Raw genomic sequence first — 15,336 nt, 5'->3', positions numbered from 1 at the left:
AGCTGGACAGCCGCAGCCCCCCACCCCGGGGTCCCCCCCAGTGGCTTCTTTGGGGTGTGGGAGGGCTGCAGGGTTAAGGCCCGGGAGAGATGGGAGGTAAAGTGCTCGCGGAGGCCCCGGGGGTTTGGTCCAGGGCGGGCCAGACAGAGCCCGACCCCGGGGTGTGCAAACAGGACTTGGGGGCCGGGGGGTGAGGTCCAGGCACCCCGGCCAGGCTGGGGCAGAGGGGGGGGCTGGAGGGGGCCGAGTCCAGATCGATTGTCCGCTGATTGTCTGCCGTGGGCTCCGGGCCGCCCCGTCGGGCCTCACCTGCGGAGCCGCTGCAACTGGGGAGAGGTTAGGGGTGAGGCCTCCCCGCGCCCGCCCCGCGCCCGCCCCGGCCGCCCCGCGCCCGCCCCGCGCCCCTCCACTCACTTCGCTCTCCACCAGGTTCCGCCGGTACAGAGCCTCCTTGGCAGCCTCCTGGGGGGCCGGGGGGTGTCAGCGGGCCGGGCCGGCCCCCCCAGCGTCCCCCCCCCCCGCCCGGTGACCCCGCCCTGCCCGCCTCACCCTGCTGCCGTCGTAGCCCAGGCGCCGGGCGGCCTCGGTGTAGAACTGCAGCTGGCGCTCCAGGTGGCTCGCGTACTCTGGGGATGGCGGGGGGTCAGAGGCTGGGAGCCCCCTCCCGACCCCCAGCCCTCCAGCCCCGTGCCCCCCACCCCCGCTCCTACCCCGGCGGAGCGCGGCGCCGCCCTGCTCCAGCTGCGCCCGCTGCCACTGGCTGCGCTGCACGACGTCCTGGTACTGCTGCGCCACGTCCGCGGGCACCGGCCGCCGCGCCTGCCGCAGGGCCAGGATCTGCGGGGCGCGCCTGCGCGTGAGGCCGGGCCAGACCCGGCCCCGCCCCTCCCACCAGGCCCCGCCCCACCACCATCAGACCCCGCCCCTCCCACCAGGCCCCGCCCCTTCCCATCAGGCCCCTCCCCTCCCCACCAGGCCCCTCCCCGCCAGGCCCCTCTCCACCACCATCAGACCCCGCCCCTCCCACCAGGCCCCTCCCCTTTCAATCAGGCCCCTCCCCTCCCCATCAGGCCCCGCCCCACCAGGCCCCTCCCCGCCAGGCCCAGCCCGGCCCAGACCTGCCCGAAGAGCCCAGGGCGCCCGCACCCCACCTTCCGCTCCAGGCGCTCTTGGTCGAAGGCCAGCACGCTGAGGCTGTGCAGGGGCCTCGAGGACCTGCAGGGCACAGAGCGGGGAAGGGTGAGGAGCCGCGGGGATCCCCACCCCGTGAACTGGGTACACCACACCCGGGGTGGAGGAGGTGGGGGAGGAGCAGGTGCACGGGAGGTTGCACCGCAGCCTAGTGAAGGAAGGAAGGAGAGGAGGAAGGGAAGGAGAGGAGGAAGAGAGGGAGGGGAAAGGAAGGATGGGAGAGGGTGGATGGGGGAAAAAAGGAAAGGAGGGAAAGAGGGAAGGACAGGAGGGAGGAAGAAAGAAGGGAAGGAGGAATGAAGGAAAAATAGGAGAGAAGAAGGAAGAATGGAGGGAGGAGGGAAGGAAGGAGGGAGGGAGGAGGAAAGAATCAGAGGAAGGATGGAGGAAAAAAGGAGAGGGAAAGAACAAGGGAAAGAGGGAAGGAGAGAAAGAAGAAAGAAGGGAGGAATAAAGGAAAGGAGAGAAGGAAGAATGGAGGGAGGAGGGAAGGAAGGAAGGAAGGAGGGAAGGAAGGAAGGAGGGAGGGAGAGAGGGAAGGAGGAAGGAGGGAGGGAAGGAAGGAAGGAAGGAGGGAAGGAAAGAAGGAAGGAGGGAAGGAAGGGGGGAAGGAAGGAGGAACGAAGGAGGGAGGGAAGGAGGGAAGGAGGGCAGTGGACAGCAGAGGAGGGAGGAAGGGCCTGGATCCTGGTGATGACAGGTGTTCAGCGTGGAGGAGCGGGAGGGGACAGCGGGCTGCGGACAGCGGTGGGGGCCGGGCAGCGTCTACCTGGTCCCGGGGTCTCTGGCAGCGGCAGGGACGGGCGGCGCCTTGGCCTTGAGCGCAGCGACCTGCTTCAGAGCAGAGGGGCAGCCAGTGGCAGGCGGGTCCCCTGGGGTCCCCCCCCCCCCGCCCCACCGGTCGAGGGGCTCACGGCGGGCACGGCGTCGATGACCAGCCACCGCTCCGTGGTCGTCTCCAGCTGCTGCGCCGTCAGGGGCTCCCGGATTCGAACCATCACCTCGAGTGACCCCCCGGTAGGCCGGCGGCCATCGAGGACCTGGGAAGGGCGGAGGGTGGGACTGGGAGAATAAGGGGGGAGGGCTGGGAGGTCTGGGCCCCCCCAGGGGTGGGGGCTCTCACCTCCAGGACCTCCCGGACCTCGCAGGCCGTCTCCAGCGCCTCCAGCTTGAGCTGGGCCGTGCCCAGCACCCGGTCGGTCTTGAACAGGCCCCTGTGGGGAGGGGGAGGGGGGAGCCGGAGGCGGTGGGTCCCGTGCCCCCCCCCACCGGGGAGCCCGCCCCGCACCCGTGTCCTCGCTCACCCCTTGTGGACCACTTCGAACTTGATGCCTTTGGTCTGAATGACCCTGCGGAGCGCGCGGTGCGTGCGGTTGATGCACAGCTTGAATTGTTCCTTGAATTCTAGGAGGGGGAGGGCGCCCCAGAACCTCAGATCTCAGTCCCCCAGTAGCCAGGATGAGGTGTGAGCCCCCGCGATCCTCCCGATTCCCAGCCCCGCGGGGTCCCCCCCCCCCGCCTCCTGTCCACCGTGTCCTGTCCCTGTGCCAGCTCACCCGGCGAGTCTGTGTTCTTGACGACGCCCGTCTTGTCCTTCTGACCTTCCTCCTGGATTGAGAGGAGTCAGGAAAAATGAGGGGCTGCGAGCCCAGCCAGGAACTTCCTCCCGCCCCTCCCCGGGGATCCCCACGCTGGGTCCCCACCTACCACATTGGGATAAGGAAAGTCGAAGCGGACAAAGACATCCAGGTCTCCTGGAGACAGCCCTGTGGACACAGAAGGGCAGAGGTGGCCTTCCTGGCCCCGCCCACTGAGCAAGGCCCCGCCCACCAGCTTGCACCCGCCCACCCCACTCCCAGGCCCCGCCCATCTCGCCTCCCAGCCCCGTCCCAACACCCACTGGCCCTACCTCATACCCCAGGCCCCGCCCACAACTCCGCCCCCTCGCCTGCCCCCCCTCACCTGGGGGCGTGGGCAGGTTGATGCACTTCACCACAAACAGCAGCATGTCGTTACTGCTGAGGTCCGGGAAGATCCTAGTGGGCAGAAGGGAGACCCAGGCAGGGGTTCAGCCCATGCCCCACCTGCCCTTTGCGTCCCTCGGTGGAGGGCGGGGGGTCAGGCACTGGCCTTCACATTTCTTTCTTTTCTTTTTTTGGGGGGTCGTGGAGCCTGAACTCTGGGCCTGGGTGCTGTTCCTCAGCCGGTGCTCTACCACTTGAGCCACAGCACCACTTCCGGCTTTTTCTGCTTATGTGGTGCTGAGGAATCGAACCCAGGGCCTTGAGCATGCAAGGCAAGCGCTCTACCACTGAGCCACCTTCCCAGCCCCCCTCAGCCCTATTTCTTGAGTTGTGCTATGCACCAGTCTGTGCCCCCGCTGAGGGGACCCAGGAGCACACGGGTGACCTCTCCCTGTGCTCAAGTCCAGCTGTGACGCTCAGGACCACGCCAGCAGAGGAGCAGAACAACTCTGATCAGAACTGCATCAGGCTGCTTTCCACCTGTGGTCAGAGAGGTGGCTGTGGCAGTGGCCTTACCCTGGATGGTAGGAGGAGCTAGTGCTGGGGGCGTGGCTTGGTGGCTGAGCACTAGCACACAAAGGCCTGGGTGCCATCCTTAGCAACACACACACACACACACACACACACACACAGGAAGTCAGGTGCATAGACTCATGCCTGTAATCCTAGCTACTCAGGAGGCTGAAATCTAGAGGATTGAAATTCAAAGCCATCTTGGCTAGGAAAGGCCAGGAGACTCTTATTAACTGCCAAAAAACCATAGGAGTTGTGGCTCGAGTGGTAGAGCACCAGACTTGAGTGAACAAGCTTAATACTCCTACACCTTCCCAAAATGTCCCTTGGTTCAAGCTGCATGCCTGCCCCAGCGCCTTAGCACATCACCACCCACCCACTTTGGGGGGTTGTCCTCCAGGGAACCCTACTTGATGACATTGAAGGTTCTCTGCTCAAAGCGGGCGGCAGGAGTGGGCAGCCCGCGGGCGAAGGCTTGTTTCAGCATCTCCATGCTCCGCTTGCAGTCTTCCGCCAGCTTCTCGAACCTGCGTGCGAGAGCGCCCCCTTCAGGTCCCGGGCCTCGGGCTGGACAGGGAGAGGGTGTGGCGGGGTGGGAGGCGGGGCCGCTCACTTGCTAGTCTCAGCGATGTTGCCCAGGTGGGTGAACTGGTTGGAATGGTTGAGACACATCTGGAGGCAGAGAGAACAGGAGGTGGGCGGGGAGGCGGGGTGCTGGGGCGCCTGGGCACCTGCCACCCGGGCCTCACCTCGTGCTGCTGCCGGATCAGCTTGGTGAGCTCCCCGTAGCGCCGGGCAGCCTCCTGGGACAGGCCAGGCCCGGGCCTCTGAACTAGCGCAAAGTCGTCCTTGCTGACGGGGGCAGGTGGCACCTGGGGAGGGGGAGGCTCTAGCAGGGAGGGCCACCACCCCCGTCCCCCCACCCCCAGCTCTGCAGAAATGTCAGGCATCACCTTCCCTGCCCACCAATCCGCCTCGTGGCTCTGGATTTTCCACTGTGCTACATGGCGCCCCGGCAGTCACCCGCCATAGTTTGAATCTGTGCACATGCACGCCGGTGACTCAGCCGTGACAAACAGCCAAGGCCCTGCGCTGATGTGAAGCCCAGCGTGGTAGTGCATGCCTGTAATCCCAGCGAGAGGCTGACGCAAGAGGATGACAGTAAGGCCAGCCTGAGCTACATAGCAAGACCCTGGCTCAGAAGACTAAGGAAACGACCGTGTGCTATAGCTGAAGAGGACAAATGCCGAGGAAAGCTGGGGAGCAGGGGGTACAGGGCAGAGTTACAGGAAGGGATATGACATAGGAGTTTGGAGCAGGCCTCTCTGAGGTGAGGGAGCCCATCAGGAAGCTAGGGAATGCTCCGAAGACGGACGATCGCAGGTGCAAAGGGGGAGGAAAACAAGAAAGAGCGGTAACGGGGCAGACCATGCAATCAAGGGCCTGTATTTGAGTGTTTCTAGAACAAACCAGAATATCTTTCCAGAAGCATGGGGATTTTTTTTTTTTTTTTTTTTTGGCCAGTCCTGGGACTTGAACTCTGGGTCTGGGCGCTGTCCCTCAGCTCTTCAGCTCAAGGCTAGCGCTCTACCACTTGAGCCACAGTGCCACTTCCGGCTTTTTTCTTTCTGCTTATGTGGTGCTGAGGAATCGAACTCAGGGCCTCATGCATGCAAGGCAAGCGCTCTACCACTGAGCCACCTTCCCAGCCCCAGCATGGGGATTTTTCTTTTTTTTTCTTTTTTTGCTGGTCGTGGAGTTTGAACTCTGGGCCTGGGCACTGTCCTGAGCTCTTCAGCTCAAGGCTAGCGCTCTACCACTTGAGCCATAGCACCCACTTCCAGCTTTTTCTGTGTATGTGGTGCTAAGTAATCGGACCCAGGGCCTCATGCATACAAGGCAAGCACTCTACCCCTGAGCCACCTTCCCAGCCCCAGCATGGGGATTTTTGTCTGCTGTGTTCAAACCTATGTCTGAAAGGGTTGCGCAGCTGTGCAGAACTACATGACCCCGACTCCTCTGCAGTGAATTGAGACCATGTGTCTACTTTTGGCCAATAGGAGATGAGCAAAAGTGACATCACTTCCTTGAAAGGACCGGTGGTACCTTCTCCCCTCTCAGCTCTTCCCGGGGATGGGAGGCCACACGGCAGTCAGTGACCCATTTGGATCACGTGGCCTGTTTGTCCTGATCATTTCATGCAGTCCTGGACTGATGGCACAAATATTTGAATGGCCCTTGGTAGAGCAACAAGCTGGAAGGAATGTGGGGCTGTGGACGGGGCCCAGGCTGTCCTGAGAGGGTCTCCTGTGATCAGTCTCTCTGGGGTCAGCTGCTGTGCTGAGGAAGGCCTGTTTGTTACAGGAGCTTGGCCAGGCCCTGACTAATACACCACAGGCCGCTCAGGAGCACCTGGGCGGCTCACCTTGGCGATGTCCACAGGCAGCCCGTTGCGGGAGGCCTCCAGCATGGGCTCCAGCCCCTTGGCCTGGCGCAGGTGCATCTTGGCGCCCTCCACGTCGTTCTTCTGCTTGGCCCGCAGTGCCGCCTGGAGGAGTTGCTTCTTGCGGCCCTCCAGGAAAGCCAGCTGCTGTTGGGCTGAGGGCACAGGGGCTCTGCAGGGGCTGCGCACCCCACTGTGGCCGGACAGCGGGGTGAGGGTGGGGACGCTTACCTCTGGTGGTCGTGCCTTTGGGAGCTGCTTTGGCTGATCCCGACTGGGGGGCCCTGGAAGGTGGGGCCTTGGGCTGGGCTGTGGGGGCCGCAGGGCTGTTTTGCTGCTAGGTGACAGAGAGAAGTCACTGCCAGCAGCAGGAAAGCGTCCCTGTCAGGTGAGGGCCTGTCCCCAATAGTAAGGACCCTTGGGAGGGGGGGTCTGTGTCCTAGCATCCGACACCCCTGCGGGCCTTTCTCCCAGACGCCATAACACCCCCAAAGGTCCTCACCAGGCCTACATCCCTTCACTGCCGGCTCTGGGCTCCATATTTGTGGGGGAAGGGGAGAGGGATTTGTGGCTTTGCACCTGCCCCTCCCTCCTCAGTCCAGACCACGCCCTCTCACCTTCGAAGGCCCTTCCTCCTCGTCATCCTCCAGACCTTCATCCTGATTGGCCAGCTTCATGGCAGTCTCCAGGACCCCAACCAGGCTCTGCTGGGCAGGCTCTGCAGTCTCCAGGCCCTGGATTGGAGGAAACCCTGGGCGGCCAGATGGGGGTCGAGTCAGGAGGGTCCCCACTGTCATGGGGGTCGGTGTGTACCTCCCCACCTGAGGGCTCTTAGGTGTGTGTGTGGGGGACGGTGAATTCAGAGCCTCATGCTTTGCTAATCTTCCTTGCTGGGCTGGTCCTCTACCACCTGAGTCATCCCTCCAGCCTTGTGTGTTTTGGTTGCTTAACTGGTGATGGGAATCTCATTGACTTCTCTGCCTGGGGCTGACTCTGAAGGACAATCCTCTGGACTTCAACCTGAGTAGCTAGGACTATAGGTGTGAGTCACCGTGTTGGCTGGGAGTCACAGTTAGTGGAGCTTGTGGTATGGAGGGACGGAAGCCAGGGCTTTGCCTATTCCATGCAGGTGCTGGCTGCCCTTGAAGGGAGGCCCTGGGGTGTCCCCTGTGTGGGGAGGGGTGCTGAGAGAGCTGGAGGGGCTCCCAGATAAACGAGGGCCAAAGACCCAGCAGTACTGTTCTCCGTTGGGGGGGGGAGACTGGGGCAGAGGCTGAGCAAAGCTCTGGAAAGTCCTGTCCTGTGAACTAGGGAGGATGGAGTAGGACAAAGGGGACAAGAAGAGTCTCCAAGAGATGGAAATCTGGTAGTGGAGCCCAGCGCAGGAGGGGAGAGGAGGAAGGGCATGGCTGCAGGGGCGTGGCCTGAGGGGGCGGGTCCAGGACCTGCCTGCGGGGGCGTGGCCTGAGGGGGCGGACCCAGGGACTGCCTGCGGGGGCGGACCCAGGACCTGGCTGCGGGGGCGTGGCCTGCGGGGGCGGACCCAGGACCTGGCTGCAGGGGCGTGGCCTGAGGGGGCGGACCCAGGACCTGGCTGCAGGGGCGTGGCCTGAGGGGGCGGGCCCAGGACCTGCCTGCAGGGGCGTGGCCTGAGGGGGCGGACCCAGGACCTGCCTGCAGGGGCGTGGCCTGAGGGGGCGGACCCAGGACCTGACTGCAGAGGCGTGGCCTGAGGGGCAGACCCAGGACCTGGCTGCAGGGGTGTGGCCTGAGGGGGCGGACCCAGGACCTGGCTGCAGGGGTGTGGCCTGAGGGGGCGGACCCAGGACCTGGCTGCAGGGGCGTGGCCTGGGGGGCGGGTCCGTGGCCTGGGGGGCGGGTCCAGGACCTGCCTGCAGGGGCGTGGCCTGGGGGGCGGGTCCAGGACCTGCCTGCAGGGGCGTGGCCTGAGGGGCGGACCCAGGACCTGCCTGCAGGGGCGTGGCCTGAGGGGCGGACCCAGGACCTGAGGGGCGTGGCCTACCTGGGGGCACCGGCAACTCAGCCACATCCAGGGCTCGGCCGGCCTTGTGCGCTCGGATGGCATCTTGGTATTGCTGGGGACACACAGGTATGAGGGGGACCCAGGAAAGGCCAGGTCCCCCGATTTGGCCCTCCACCTCCCCCGTCTCTCCCCCCCACACACACACCTTGACAATCCGCTCGTGCATGCGCGCCTTGCGCTGGTCACCCTTGGCCTTGGCCTGGGCCGCGGCCACGCGGTACCGCTCCATCCGCTGCTCCAGCGCCTCCAAGAGAGTCCTCGGGGGCGCGAGGACCTCTGGGCAGGAAGGGGCGGGGCGGGTGAAGGGTCTGGGGAAGGGATCCCCCCCAGCCTGTCCATCCCGGGGGGCCTGGCGGCCTACCTGGCACTGGGGGCCCGGCGATGGGTGTCGGTGCCTGTGGCGTCGGAGATGGGGCGTCTGGGGGTAGCTGGTCTGGAGACAGAGGAGGAGTTTGCTTGGCGCACCCCGCAGCCCCCCTCCCCCCCTTAGCTGGTCAGGCCTGGCCGGCGGGGGCTGCAACGTCAGCGGGGCCTAGCAGGCCTGGGGGGGCCGTGACCTCACCAGGTGGAGGGGGCAGGCGGGACAGGTCCACGGGTTCCCCTCGGCTCAGAGCCTCCAAGACAGCGTCAAAGCTCTGGGAGAAAGAAGGGAGATCAGCAGAGGGAGGGAGAGGCCGGAGCTGGGGCGAGGACCCCAGGGGGGGCCGTGCACCCTGTTCCTATCCACCTTCTTCCCAGGGTGACCCCCCTCCCCCCCAGGTAATAAACTGAGGCCCTAGCGTGTGCCCAAGCTGGGGCTCAGATGTGGGTGTGGAAGCTCCCTGCCCTCCCCCTCTGTCCGTAGCCCCTCCCTCCCAACCCTCTCCCAGTGTCCCCCACCTCAGTGTCTCCCCCCCACACCTTGGCCACGCGGAAATGCCTGGCAGCCGTGGCGGTGTCCCCCTGCTGTTTGGCATGGAGCGCGGCCAGTTTGTACTCACGCTGGCGACTCTGCAGCTGAGCCAGGGGGCTGCAGGGACCTGGGGGGGCAGACGAGGCAGGAAAGCTCCCGCGGGCCCAGGCCAGCTCCCTGTACCCCCCAAACCAGGATCCTTAATTCTCACAGCCAAGGCTGTGCGGAGCCAACAGCTCAGAGAGGGTGGCCGCTTCCCCAGAACCACACAGCCTGTGGCCCGCACTGTGGGCTTCCACCCAAGGCCTGGAAGGTTCTTGCGCCCCTGGAGTTTTGTCAATAAAAGAATTCTAGAGATCTTTAAACCTTTCTTTTTTTGGGGGGGGGGGTCCGGTCGTGGGGCCTGAACTCTGGGCCTGGGTGCTGTCCCTCAGCTCTTCAGCTCAAGGCTAGCGCTCTACCACTTGAGCCACAGCGCCAATTCCAGCTTTTTTTTTCTTTTTGCTTATGTGGTGCTGAGGAATCGAACCCAGGGCCTCATGCATGCAAGGCAAGCGCTCTACCACAGAGCCACCTTCCCAGCCCCTCTAGAACTTTCTTATCTCCAACTGAAGCAGTCTCCATTCAACACCCAGTTCCCAACCCCTCTGCAGCACCGCCCCGCTCTCCTCCCCCCCTTTTTTGGGAGGTACTGGGTTTGAACTCAGGGTCCTGGGCTGTCATACAGCTATCTGGGCTTGCTGTCAGAGCTGCGTGCTACCCATGCCCAGCTTCTTCTGTAGAGATGGAATCTCCTGGCTTTTCTGCCTGGACTAAGCATGGAAATGGGATCTTCCCCCTCTCAGCTTCTGAGTAGCTGGGATTACAGACGTGAGCCGCTCACTAGCACCTCCTGGCCCTTCCTGAATACGGCTCCTCTGCCTGGGCTCTGCTCGTGTCCCCTGCCTACCTGACGGGAGCTGGGGTGTGGAGGAGCAGGAAGCCAGCACTGGGGCCATGACAGGGGGCCCCGGCAGGGGGGGCTGGGGCTCTGGGGCTGGCTGGGGGGGTGCAGGAGTGTGGCTGGGCGTGCTTCCCGGACCCTTGCCCACAGCCACGGGTGGGGGGATGTCCCCCTCGTCGATGGCACTGCCCTTCCGGACGGCGGCCAGCAGGTCCTCCAGAGTCTGCAACGGACACGTAAATGGGCTCAGGAGAAGGGAGATGCCCCTGGGGGGGGGGGTCGTCACGGGGACTCCTACACTTTGCTCACTCACCTTGAGCCCGCGGTCATAGCGCCGCACCTTGGCGCCGTCCCCCGCTTGCCGGGCGCCCTCGATGGCGCACTGGTAGAGGGCGATCCTCTCCTGCAGGGTGGCCTCCACCCCAGGGTGGGGGGCTGAGGGCTTCGGCTGTGGGAGGGACAGGGGGTGGGGGTGGGCACAATCTGGGTGGCGATGGCTTCCCATACAGACAGGCCACCCTGAATCTAGCCTTCCCTACCCCAGCAAGGCAGAAACCCCCGTCTCTGGGGGAGGATATGGAAGTTGGGGTTATGATGTCAACTGCCCCAGAGGGATAGACAGGGGTGAGCCCCCGGACTTGGGAGGGGGGGTAGAGTAGGGAGCTGTACCTGGGCCACAGCTGGCGGGGGCTCCACGGCCTTCTGTTCTTCTCCCAGGACTTCATTGAGTTCTGCCTGCGGGGACAGACGCACGGCCAGGGTGGGACATGAGAGCTGGCTGCACGGGGGGGGGGGGGGTGAGGTCTGGGGGTCAGGATCCCCGTCCAGAGGCTGGGGGCTCACCAGCAGGTCATCATCGGCCTCCACGTCGTCATCTGTCTCCTCCTCCTCCTCATCCGGGTCTCTCATGCACAGCCTGGCCATTCTCTCGATTGCTTCCATAGGCAGCGGGCCTGGCAGCGCAGGGAGAGGCCTCGCTGTGCCAGCCTCCACCCAGAGCCTCCAGCTCCCCACCCTAGCACCCAGGGCACCCCAAGAACAGGGTGGCCAGCAAAGGAGCTGCAGGTCCCCTTCCCAGCTCCCACCCCCCAAAAAAAATCCATCACCCCCCCTCAGCTGTTCCTTATCCCACTTCAAGCATCCAGAGCTCAAACTTCACCTCTCTGGGACTCAGTTTCCCCTCGGTGAACATGGGATAATGGCTTCTCATGGATCCAGAGGCCACTGTGTCCCATACCCCAGCGGATGTCTGAAACCTCACAGTATCGAACCCTCTGGACATGGGAATTCTTTCTATGTGTCCCGCAGCATTTCCACACAATACAGACTCAGTCTACCCTCCCACACCACCCTCTTCTTACTCCTGTTCTGTGGCTTTTTTTTTTGGCCAGACCTGGATCTTGAACTCAGGGCTTAGGTGCTGTCCAAAAGCATTTTCACTCAAAGTTAGTGCTCTACCACTTGAGCCATAGTTGCACATTTGGCTTTTTTTTTTTTTTTTTTTTTTTTTGCTGGTTCACTGGAGATAAGAGTCTCATGGACTTTCTTGCCTGGGCTGGCTTCGAACCACAATCCTCAGATTTCAGTCTCTGGAATAGTTAGGATTACAGATGTGAGCCATGTACACTCGGCTGGTCACAATTGATTAATATATAGCCTTGCTTTATGTGGTTCTCTGGTTAAACACATTTTTTTTTTCTTTTGTAGGTTGTGGGGCTTGAACTCAGGGCCAGGGTGAAGTCCTTGAGCCTCTTTATGCTCAAGGCTAGTCCTCTACCACTTGAGCCACAGTGCCATTTCTGGCTTTTTCTGTGTATGCGGTACTGAGGAATCGAACCCAGGGCTTCATGCATGCTGGGCAAGCAGTCTACCATTAAGCCACATTCCCAGTCCCACCCACTGAAACTCTTATCTCCAGTGAACCCCTCTAAAGCTTATAGTGGAGCTGTGGCTTGAAATCCACCAATAAGGAGACTAGCCTGTATTAGTAACATATTGAAAGGCTTGCTTTGGCCTCTAGGTTTTAACTCCCTCAACCACTGCAGAGTGCTCTGTCTCCTGCCATCTACCCCAGGGCCTTTGCACCTGCTCTGACCCTCTCTTAGAAGTGGGTGTCCCCTTCATGAGTCCAGCCTGGCTCTGTGCTCCACCATACCAGCACTGACAAAAGGAGGCAGGTGACACAGGTCTGGACTGGTGACATCCTAAGTATGATGTGTGGTCCTGTAGTCCTTGGGATGTGCTATAGAAACTCTAGAAGCTCCTAAACCCTCATTTTTGTCCACAGTTGATCATAGAGCCTATTACCCAGATTTTGGGTTCCATCAGGCAGGGCCTTCTCTGTTGTTACCCACCTGGCCTCTCTTTTTTCTTTTCTTTTTTGGTCAGCCATGGGGCTTGAACTTGGGGCCTGGGCACCGTCCCTGAGCTCTTCAGCTCAAGGCGAGCGCTCTACCACTTGAGCCACAGCGCCACTTCTGGTTTTCTGCTGGTTAATTGGAGAGGAGAGTCTCACAGACTTTCCTACCCAGGCTGGCTTTGAACCGCGATCCTCAGATCTCAGTTACCTGAGTAGCTAGGATGACAGGCGGGAGCCACCGGCACTGGTCCCCCCTGGCTTTTCTACCCAGCGTCCAGCTCTGAGCCCCATTCAACGGGAGATCCAAAGATGTTGGCAATGTATGAGCTCCTCACCTTTGCCTTTGAGCTTCTCCAGGTCCTGGGGCTGTTCCCCCACCAAAGCCAAGAACTCAGCCTCTACCTCCTCATCGTTAACGCCGTCATCCGGTATCATGAGGCCGTCTGGGGAGAGGTCGACCAGTAGGCCCAGCTGTGTGAACAGTGAGGAGCCACTCAGCCATGGGGATGGACCACTTGGCCACAGGCAGCCATGACGGAACGAGGAGCCGTAAAGAAGGAACCCAGTTCTCCCAGGACACACCGCTTCCCCGGGGAGTGCCAGCGAGTCAGGCAACAGGTGTTTTGAAATGGGCAGGACGCGCTTTGGTACAGAGCGAATGAGAAAAAGTGCAGGCAGACAAATGCAGCCCACCCACACAATGGATGCAATGCCAGCCAAGGTCATGGGCAAAGCAGGTTCCACGGCCTGCCCCAGGCAAAGCCACTGCACACCTGGTCTTTCCTTCTAGAATATTTGGCAGATGGATGGGCAGGAAGGTTGGGCATCAAAAGCAGCCGGAAGCCCTGGGAGGGCGAGGTGTGGCTCAGTGGCGAACCTCTTTGAGAGTGGGGGGAGGATGTCTTGACAGCACATAAATCAGTTGACAACCAGGCTTCCTATTTTGGTTAATGACCAATCAAAACGCGATCATATGGATTAGGGGGTGTGGCTTCATGCCAGCCTGGCGAGCACAAGGCCTCAGTTGAACAAGAAAAAAAAGTAACAAGAAAAAAAGTAACAAGAAAAAAAGGTTGTAATCCTAACTACTCAGGAGGCTGAGATCTGAGGCTCAAGGTTCAAAGCCAGCCTAAGCAGGAAAGTCCGTGAGAGTCTTATCACCAATAAAAACCACTAGAAAACCGGAAGTGGCGCTGTGGCCCAAGCGGTAGAGTGCTTGCCTTGAGCTGAAGAGCGCAGGGACAGTGTTCAGGCCCAGAGTTCAAGCCCCATGACCGACAAAAAAAAAAAAAAGGTAAAGGCTGGGAAGGTGGTTCAGTGGTAGAGTGCTTGCTTAGCATGCATGAGGCCCTGGGTTCCATTCCTCAGTACCACACAGACAGAAAAAGCCAGAAGTGGTGCTGTGGGTCAAGTGGTAGAGTGCCAGCCTTGAGAAAGAAACACGATGTTGAATTTGTCCTTTTTGTTCTCCAAAATTTGGCCACATATTATCGAGTAGGCCTGGCTCTGTCTAACAGGAATGAGGGTTATGCTGATAACATGTACTTTCCACCAATGATCTCAAAGAATCTTCACAAGTGTCCTGTGAGGTAGCAATTTTTTTGGGGGGGCTGGAGGAGCCCCATTCCACAGATGAGGAAAACTGAGGCTCGTGATAATAAAGCCAAGTGTGCGGCAGGTAGGCAGAGGCCAGAGTGGATTTTCGGGGCACAAACTAATTAATATCTGAGCACCAAGCTCTGGGCTGGCTCCCTCAATCAAATAGAAGAAAAAATCCACGCCCCCCTCATACCCCCCCTCCTCCAGGTAAAAGCGGCCGGCCGCAGTCCTGTGGGCTCGTGGATACAGCTCGGATCTGCAGTCCCCCCGGGGATCTGTGACCTTGGGCAGATGTCTCCCGTGGGCCTCAGTATCCCCACCTGTACAATGGTAAGACAATGTGACCAGGCCTTGTGGCTGCAAGCTCTGGCAGAGCAGGTTGGATGGCGGCCCCTCCCCGGCAGCTCCAGCAACAGGTGGCCCTGACCTGCATCCAGGGCGGGGTGCCAGGAGAGCTGGGGTGTCGTGGGCCCACAGGCCTCACCAGGAAGCATGGGCCAAGCCTCACCTGGGGCGGGGGGGCGGGGCCAGGGCTCACCTGGGGGGCGGGGATCGGGGCTCTCTGGGTGGGTGGGGCCCTCCCCTGCATGTGTAAAGGGGGTGCTGAGGGATCCCCAATATGACCCCCAGGGTGCAGACTCACCTGGCGGGCGGCGGCGGCGCCCCGGCCCGGGGGTCCCGGGGGTCCTTTTCTCTTGTGCATGGTCCAGTCTAGATGTCCGGACCCCGCGCCTGGCCTGGCCCTGCCTCCTCCCCGGTGGGCTGTCGCCGCGCACAGTCGTCCTTCCTGAGGTCTACGTCCCTCCTGGGTGGTCCGCGCCCGCCAATCCCGTGCCCTCGGCGCCCCACTTCCGCCTTGGCCTCCGAGTGCCGCCGCACCGGAGCGCGCGCGGCCACTGGGCTCGCCGGGCCCGCCGTGAAGAAACTACAACTCCCAGCAGGCCCGGCGCCGAAGGCGCAGGCGCGTGTCCAGGGCCGTGGGTGCAGGGGGAAGAGACTGCGGCGGGCTGCGCCGCGAGAGGCGGAGCATGCGCAGGCGCCAGGGGCGGGCTCAGCGGCGCGCGTGGGCGGGGCCTGCAGGAGCGCGGGAAAGAAGGCGGGCGAGCCGCGGAGGTGTGAGGCGCGCGGACGCTCCGCCGCCGCCGCCGCCGCGTCGCGCCTCGGGCTCTGGAAGTCGGGGTGTGGGTCGTCCGCTTTCCCAGGTTGTCGCTGTGGGTGGTGGGGAGCTGGGGCCTCGGGGGCCGGGCCGCCGCTCCGGGGTCTCCGGGACGGCCCATTACTGACATTTTTCTCCAAAACATGCCCCCCAAACACCCCACCCCCAAACC

The 15,336-nt window shown here is 62.2% G+C and overlaps 1 protein-coding gene across 2 annotated transcripts; it reads right to left on the bottom strand.

Annotated features, from left to right (window-relative positions):
* Positions 1–219: 219 nt before the first annotated feature.
* Cc2d1a (coiled-coil and C2 domain containing 1A) lies at positions 220–14,926 on the bottom strand. Of its 2 annotated transcripts, none has more exons than XM_070002124.1 (29): positions 14,652–14,926; positions 12,745–12,880; positions 10,894–11,003; positions 10,720–10,785; positions 10,364–10,498; positions 10,057–10,273; positions 9,116–9,234; positions 8,778–8,850; positions 8,577–8,648; positions 8,361–8,491; positions 8,195–8,267; positions 6,789–6,922; positions 6,403–6,508; positions 6,154–6,326; positions 4,478–4,600; positions 4,342–4,400; positions 4,139–4,255; positions 3,154–3,227; positions 2,899–2,957; positions 2,748–2,799; positions 2,496–2,595; positions 2,315–2,405; positions 2,106–2,231; positions 1,961–2,022; positions 1,152–1,215; positions 711–837; positions 550–626; positions 415–462; positions 220–326 (listed from the first exon to the last, which is right to left on the bottom strand). In XM_070002124.1, exons 1-29 carry the CDS (start codon positions 14,709–14,711, stop codon positions 306–308), a joined length of 2,805 nt encoding a protein of 934 aa, XP_069858225.1. In that variant the 5' UTR covers positions 14,712–14,926; the 3' UTR covers positions 220–305. The 2 variants fall into 2 exon arrangements, with proteins under 2 accessions (XP_069858225.1, XP_069858226.1); XM_070002125.1 differs by having other exon boundaries at positions 6,403–6,505.
* Between the last annotated feature and the right edge of the window lie 410 nt (positions 14,927–15,336).

The sequence above is a fragment of the Dipodomys merriami genome, unplaced genomic scaffold (genome assembly GCF_024711535.1).
Source record: "Dipodomys merriami isolate MVZ:Mamm:240054 unplaced genomic scaffold, mDipMer1.0.p SCAF_6, whole genome shotgun sequence".
Classification (NCBI taxonomy): Eukaryota; Metazoa; Chordata; class Mammalia; order Rodentia; family Heteromyidae; genus Dipodomys; species Dipodomys merriami.
This window is presented reverse-complemented; position numbering and strand designations above follow the sequence as displayed.

Bases quoted from the DNA above. Each gene is read 5' to 3' on its own strand.
- Cc2d1a (XM_070002124.1), bottom strand. From the start codon at position 14,711: ATGCACAAGAGAAAAGGACCCCCGGGACCCCCGGGCCGGGGCGCCGCC. The intron at 6,923-8,194 runs GTAGGCCACGCC...CTGGCCGCCCAG, and splicing joins TGAGTTGCCGGTGCCCCCAG to GGTTTCCTCCAATCCAGGGC. The intron at 627-710 runs GTAGGAGCGGGG...CGCCATCCCCAG, and splicing joins CGGCGCCGCGCTCCGCCGGG to AGTACGCGAGCCACCTGGAG.